The sequence below is a fragment of the Salvia miltiorrhiza genome, chromosome 1 (genome assembly GCF_028751815.1).
Source record: "Salvia miltiorrhiza cultivar Shanhuang (shh) chromosome 1, IMPLAD_Smil_shh, whole genome shotgun sequence".
Classification (NCBI taxonomy): Eukaryota; Viridiplantae; Streptophyta; class Magnoliopsida; order Lamiales; family Lamiaceae; genus Salvia; species Salvia miltiorrhiza.
The window spans coordinates 16,359,916-16,367,049 of NC_080387.1; the positions used below are offsets into that span (position 1 = coordinate 16,359,916).

General features: G+C 43.7%; 1 protein-coding gene across 1 annotated transcript; it reads right to left on the minus strand.

Annotated features, from left to right (window-relative positions):
• Nucleotides 1-240: 240 nt before the first annotated feature.
• On the minus strand, nt 241-1,458 carry LOC130986188 (uncharacterized). Its single transcript, XM_057909540.1, has one exon. The coding sequence runs from the start codon at nt 1,456-1,458 to the stop codon at nt 241-243; it is 1,218 nt and encodes a 405-aa protein (XP_057765523.1).
• Between the last annotated feature and the right edge of the window lie 5,676 nt (nt 1,459-7,134).

Consider the following 7,134-nt stretch of genomic DNA (forward strand, 5'->3'; position numbering starts at 1 on the left):
AATCAATACACACCCTCCAGCCGGTTTGCAACCTTGTAGCAATCAATTCCCGAAATTCATTCTCCACCACTTGTATGCCCGACTTCTTGGGCACAACGTGTACTGGGCTTACCCATCTGCTATCGGATACTGGGTATATTATGCCCAAATCCAACAGTTTGAGTATCTCTTTCATCACAACTTCTTTCATGGCTGGGTTTAGCTTCCTCTGAGGGTCCCGAACTGGGACTGCATCTTCCTCTAGTAATATGCGGTGCATGCATACAGTAGGGCTATGCCCTTAATGTCGGCTAGGGTCCATCCAATTGCTTCCTTGTACTTCCCCAAAGTCATCTTGACTTTGTTCTCGTCTTCGAGTGTCAACTCTGAATTGATGATTACGGGCAAAGTGTCGTCTTCGCCCAATAAGATGTACTTGAGGTGTTTGGGCAAAGACTTCAGTTCGAGCTTGGGCGCCTTTTGGATTGATGGAACAAGTCGGTCTTCTTCCTTCAGGGTGGGGATTTTCAGTGCCTCAGTGTGGTTGACCTCTTCGCTCCACGCATTAAGTACCTTCACCGCCTCTTGCAAATGCTCCTCTTGCAAGTCCTCCTCGGTTATGCCATTCTGGATTATAGTGTCATATGGCTCCTTGAATGTTGTTCTGGGCAAAACCTCCTCAACAACCTTCTCGATCATGTCGACACTTTTCACCATCTCTGTATCGGCTGGATGTTTCATGGCATTGTATATGTCGAAGGTCACCGTTTCCCCTTCAAACTGACATGTTAGCTTGCCCGTATCACAATCAATGCGAGTCCTGGCAGTCTTTAGAAATGGTCTGCCCAGAAGCATGACCGGATCTCGTGCTTTTGACTTCCCCATGTCTAGAATGTAAAAGTCCGCTAAAAAGATGAGTTCCTCCACTTTGACCAGAACGTCTTCCAATATCCCCTCTGGGTAGACATTTGATCTATCTGCCAGTTGGATCACCACTCGGGTAGGCTTCAACGGTCCTATCTCCAGGTCCTGGTACATGGATAAGGGCATAACGTTGATGGATGCCCCTAAATCGAGCATCGCCTTCTCCACCTTCATGGTTCCTATTACACAAGGAATGTAGAACATGCCAGGGTCCCCACATTTTATTGGCATATCTCGTTGTAAGACCGCGGATACGGACTCTCCCACTTGAAATTTCGCATCATCAGTGTACTTGACCTTCCGAGTGCAGAGTTCTTTGAGAAATTTTGTACATCTGGGCATAGAGCGTAGCACGACCAAAAGGGGCATATTGACCTCCACCTTTTTGAAGATTTTAACCAGTTCGGTTAATTCTTCCTTCTCTTGTTCCTTGGCCATTCTGCCTGGGAAGGGGATTATGGGCTCAATCTGGCTTGATTTCTCTTTACCCTTCCCTGTCGCCTTTCGCTTTGCCTCTTTCTCTTGGGCAAATTCTTCCTCATCTGCTGATCTCATTCCGACTTGCTCGTTGATCTCCAGCTTTTCTTGGTTTTTCTCTTTATCAACCTCGGGCAACTCCTTTCCTCATCTGAGCGTCATGGCATTCACTTTCTTCACCTCTACTTGGGATGGGAGTGCCCCTTGTTTGCTTTCAAGTCTGGCGACTGCTTGGGCAAGATGTGATAGTTGGGAGTTCACATTCTGCATTCCTCCTCTCGTCTCCATTATGAACTTTTCGGTCTCTTGCTGGAACTTCACTTGTTGTTGAGCCATTTGATGCACGAGCTCTGATAGGGAGGATCCTCTTGCCTGTTGCGGTTGTTGCGAGTATTGTGGTGGGTTACTCGTCTGTCCTTGGTTTGGCCCCAAAAAGTTGTTGCCGTACCTAAGGTTCTCATGTTGCCTCCATCCTTGATTATTGTACTGCTGCCTGTAGGGCTCAAAAGGTTTCTGGTTTTGCCCTCCGTTGTTTCCTCCTGGCTGTTGCCCAATAGCATTAAGCTCTTCATCTTCGAAAAATTATGGACATTCATCGGTTGCATGTGAATTCGCCATGCAAAGCTGGCATGCCTTTACAGGCTTTCGAATGTTGGGAATCCCTTGATTGGGTGTTCCTTGGTTCGTCATAAATTTCTCGAACATGTTGCAGAGCTTGTCCAACTTTTCATCTTGGGCAGAAGGAGCATTGCACATGAGTAGTTCTGACTATAGTCCCTTCCTCATCTCTTGATTCCTCTGCCATATCGGCTATGAGCTTGAAAGCCTCCGCTGCGGATTTGTTTAGGAATTGATCCTCCACATGCAGCGTGTAACCATTGCCTATCTTGCCTTCGGAGTCCTCCCACGAAATACCGAATAAGATCATGATCCGGTATTTGGTGTTGTGGGCATTTGGCCAACATCTGTTTGAACCTTCCCCAGTATTCATAGAGGATTTTTCCCAGTCCCCATTTTGATGTTACTTATTCGAGTCCTCAAATTCTGGATTCAGGTGGCTGGGAAGTATCGCTCTAAAAACTTGCTCTGCAGCTCTTGCCAGGTCCGAATGCTTCCTTCGGGCAAATCGTACAACCACTCCCTCGCTCCTTCTAATAGAGAGAACGGAAAAGTGAGGAGTCAGATGTACTCGCCAAGGGCTTGACTTGCGGTGCGCACTGTTCCACACGCCATCTCAAAGTCTTGTAAATGCCTTTGAGGGTCTTTCCCGGGCATATCACTGTACTTGGGCAAAATTTGGATTAGTGTATGCTTCAACTCCCAATTTCCAGTGATCTCGGGTAACACTATTGTTGACGGCCTGAGATTCAGGTTGCTTGGGAACATCATGTCTCGAAGGGTCCTATTGTTGTTGTCATTCTGTCCTTCCGGATTTTCTGCCATCTCTCTCTCTGCTTCTAACTGCCTTTCTCTTGCCTGTGCTTCTTGCTCTGCCCTGCGTCTGTTAGCGTTGTTCAGTCGGACAAGTCGCTCAATCTCCTCGTTGAACAAAATGTCTTCGTTACCTGCACTCCTAGTACGACGCATACACAAACGTTAATGCAAAACTCACACAAAAAATTACATAAAAAATTACTAGCGCTCTCAGTTCCCCGGCAATGGCGCCAATTTGACGAAGCTGTCGTTTGAGCTTTGTGCAAATAAATATCCTGTGCCCACAACTAGACTAGCTAGTGGTAAGTCCAGAGTCGAATCCACAGGGAACTGAGCAGTAATTCCTCCTGCAAGGGTGTCACTAAAAAGGTTTTGTATCTTGCAGTGTTCTGACCAAAACGTGCTTATGGGCAGAACGGGGTTTCCAACTAAACTGAAATAACAAAGGTAGATAAATCAAATAACAAAACAATTCTGACTTGGGTTCGAATCACTAAACATGAATTTACACTCGATCATTGGTGCAAAGATAAATCACTATACTCGCATACCAGTGGTTATAGGCATAAGAATTGCTGTGTCCCTATTGTCACTTGTCACGCACACAACAAACCCCTTGCCCAATCTATCCTTTCAATTTATGATTCCTTAGAAGGGTCAGCTAATGGAAATCAACTACCCCGGGCAACATCCACGCTCTCTGCGATGGCCTATCGCTAGTTGTGCTTTGCCCATAATGCTTTAAGAACTAAATAGACCCACTTGACTCTTACACCGATATTTCACAGCAGTCACGACTCCAACACCAGTTGTACTATTTTGGAGGTCGATGGCAACTCGCCTTATGCCCAAATTATTACTTGTGACCAAAACTCCCTAGTTAACTAGTGATCAATTAATTAACCAAGTTATTATAGCCTTTTGGAATCAAACCTAGTGTATCGGGAATATGCTTATACAGTTTTTATGCCCAAATTAGACCTCTCGAGTTTATTCATTCATGCTTAGATCATCTTGCCCAAATCAGAATATAAAACTTAGCCAACCATAACGTAAGTAACACAAGCAAAAGATGAAAAGGAAAACATAACTGAAATTGAAATTACTTAAATGAAAATAGAAGTACCTACGGCCGAAAGTGTCGTGCAAAACATAAACAGAAAAGTACGAGATTATGCCCACAACCTGGGCTAGCTTCACTTCTTAAACAATGCACAACAGAACGGAATTTCAGCACCCTTGGCTTGAGAAGCTCGTCGGGTATTTATAGGAGTAACTAGGGCAACAAGGCCCAGCCCATGACGTGCGGCCGGATCCATGCAAGCATGGAGATGCTTATCCTTTTTTCACACCTAATCTTCATGAAGATATGTTTCCTTTTGGATAAGGCGGTGGTTTGGCCCTATCGGTCTCTTTTGGATAGTTGCCGCCTTCCGCCCTTTTCAGACTCCCACTTGCAATCCTTCCTTGTCCGTCTGTTGTGCCTCCGTCTTCTCTTGCCTGCCAACTCTCGTGCGGTACTTATGGGCATAAGGGATGGTTTTGCCTCCAAATCCCCTTTGGTTCCGGCGCATACCTCTTTCACGAGAAGTGACAGCACTTTCGACCCCTGGAGCACCTCTTGCCCACAAGCTGGTCCTGCCATTGAACTACGCCTCTCCCAGGCGACCAAACGACACAAACACAATGAAAAAGACTCGATCTAGACTTAAAACAGACACAAAAATAGAGCACAAACCTGGGCTCATCATTAAGTGCATAGGGGAAGCACTTGAGCTTGAGTTGGTCCTCCGTGAGACTAAGCAAAGGAATTGTTTGCACTTGGGTGCAAAAATCCCGGATGAATTGCAGAGCATCCTCGCTTGGCATCCCGTGGAACACCGGCAATAAACTCGAGTCATTGGGTTTGAGATTATAGTTTCTCACTGCGGTGGGGAGTACGATCGCTGAAGTGTTTGTATCTCCAATTACAGGCCTGGTGAAGTCTCCCATGTACTCCATGTTCTGGGCCATCTCCTTCTTCTCCTCGTGTATAATCTGTTCCGCTTGGTCCTGTTCAGAGCTGGTTTCTTCCTTGTTTGTGTTCTGCTCAGTGCAGAAGTCGGCAGGGCTGGCCTGGTCTGCGCTGGAATTGGCAGAGCTGGCCTGGGCTGCGCTGGACTTAGTAGGGCTGACAGCGCTCAACTCGGCAGGGCTAGCCTCTTCCTCCTTAGTGTGTTCTGTGGTGTCTATGATCTGCTCTGTATGGTCAGAGCTGGCTTCCTCTTCTACTACGGTCTGCTCTGGAATGTCAGGATCAGAGTCAGAGCTGGACTCGGTAGAGCCGGCAGCGCTGTCCTCGGCAAACACTCCTTTGCAGCTGTATTTCCTAAAAATCCCTTCGCTCGTACTATGCAACGGGGACACAAGTTTGCCTTTAAGACTACGGCGTCCCTGCATGCACAACACTAAACAAACGGGTTAAACGCACCGAGTGGAAGAAACAAAAAAAACGATAAAAGCTGGAAATTAAATAAAGCAAGTAAAAACGACACAACTAAAACGCCTAAAACTTTCTCCGGCAACGGCGCCAAAATTTGACTCAACCTAAACACTACTCTAGATTGACTCGTAATAGTACGAGATCTATTGTAACGTGTAAGTTAACCCAAGTCGATCTCACAAGGAAAGTCTTAAAGGGCTTCTAGTAGTATCGCAGGAAAAACAATAAAAAGAAGATTTAAACTAAAACTTGAATTTAAACTTAAACTTAAATCAAACTTAACTTGAACTTAAACTTAAACTTAACCTAGGCAAGAATTTAAATAACTTAAATTAAACCTATTTATGAAATTAAATACTTGTAAATTTAAAGACTTCTAATCTAGGCGTAAACTAAGGTGCATAATTTAAATTGCATAATTAAAAAGAAAGCATGAACATAAAGGCAAAATCGTAGACATAATTAAACAAAACAAAATTGAATTACGAAATACCGTAAACGTCTTGAACAAGTAATCGTGTCACGCAATCACAAGCCAAGAGATAACTAAAAACTTAACTAAATCAAAAACTAACTAAGAACAATGGAAATTCGAGACTATGAAAAAGAACTATGAAAGCAATAAATCCTAAATTTCGGATGCCAACAGATCTCAAAGATGGCGTCTAAAACTAGGGCAAAAGGTGTTAGTTGTTTCCAATGAAAAACTAAGCCCTATTTATAGACTTCAAATCCTTCTTGATCACCATGAAAGTTGCCTTGCAAAGTAGAGCTCTAAAGGCAAAAAAATCGTGCAAGATAAGGCAACTCTCCAGCTGGATGCGCGCTCTGGAAAACACTCCTAAAAGTAGAACAATTAAGCATAAATCAACCATTACTGCTGAACCATTGTTCACTAATTATTTTCACTACGCCGCAAGTGTACGATGTAGTTGCAATATAGGGAAGACAAGGATTAGTAGTCAAATTCTAGTGATTACCTTAAGTCATTATGCTAGAGCTATTTAGATTAAACAATGAGGTGAGTGGTTTGGTTGTCTAAACAATTCAAAGACAAAATAAGAACAATCAAACAAAGTGGATTAATTAAGTGATGAAGGTGGTTTAGGGATTAGGCATCGATGGATTAGCAATGGACTTCAAATTAGCTCAATATTAGTCTTGATATTCCTATTTATCTAGAGTGATCTCCCCACTAGTTCTAGCCCCCTCCCGGACGACTAAAACGGTAGATTACGGGTCATAGTTGCCGTCCCCGGTCAACTTCTAACCTATAACTCCCAAAAGCACAAAGGATCGGTAAACTCTCACCCAACTCTCAACCTCCCGGTTTATTGAGTCAATATGTTTCAAGCTCCTAATCTATCATGATTATCCTCTCCCGATTCAAATCACAAATTAGAAATGCATAGAAAGTGGCCAACAATCCATACAAGAATTAAAGCTAGGGCTTGAAAAGATAATAACAAGGAAATAATCAAGACATATATTAAGCACAATAATCAATCCATTACATAATCTACTAGCCTGACCCCCAAACCAATGGGGGTTTTAGCCTACCATGTTCACAAATAAAATACCTAAATCAAAGAAATTCATAAATGAAAGAGAGAGTAAGAGGTGACAAATCCTATTAATGGACTTTCTTCAATCTTCTTCCTTTTATTCTCTTCAATGCTCTTCAAAATGGGTTGTTGGAGGTAGTAATGGAGGCTAGGGTTTGGGTATGGAGGTAGGAAGTGAATTCAATGTGTGTGGGTGGTGATAGATATGAGAAAAGAGGGGGAAAATGGGGTTTTTGGGGCAAAAATCGCATCTGGGCCCACCAAAGAGAGCAA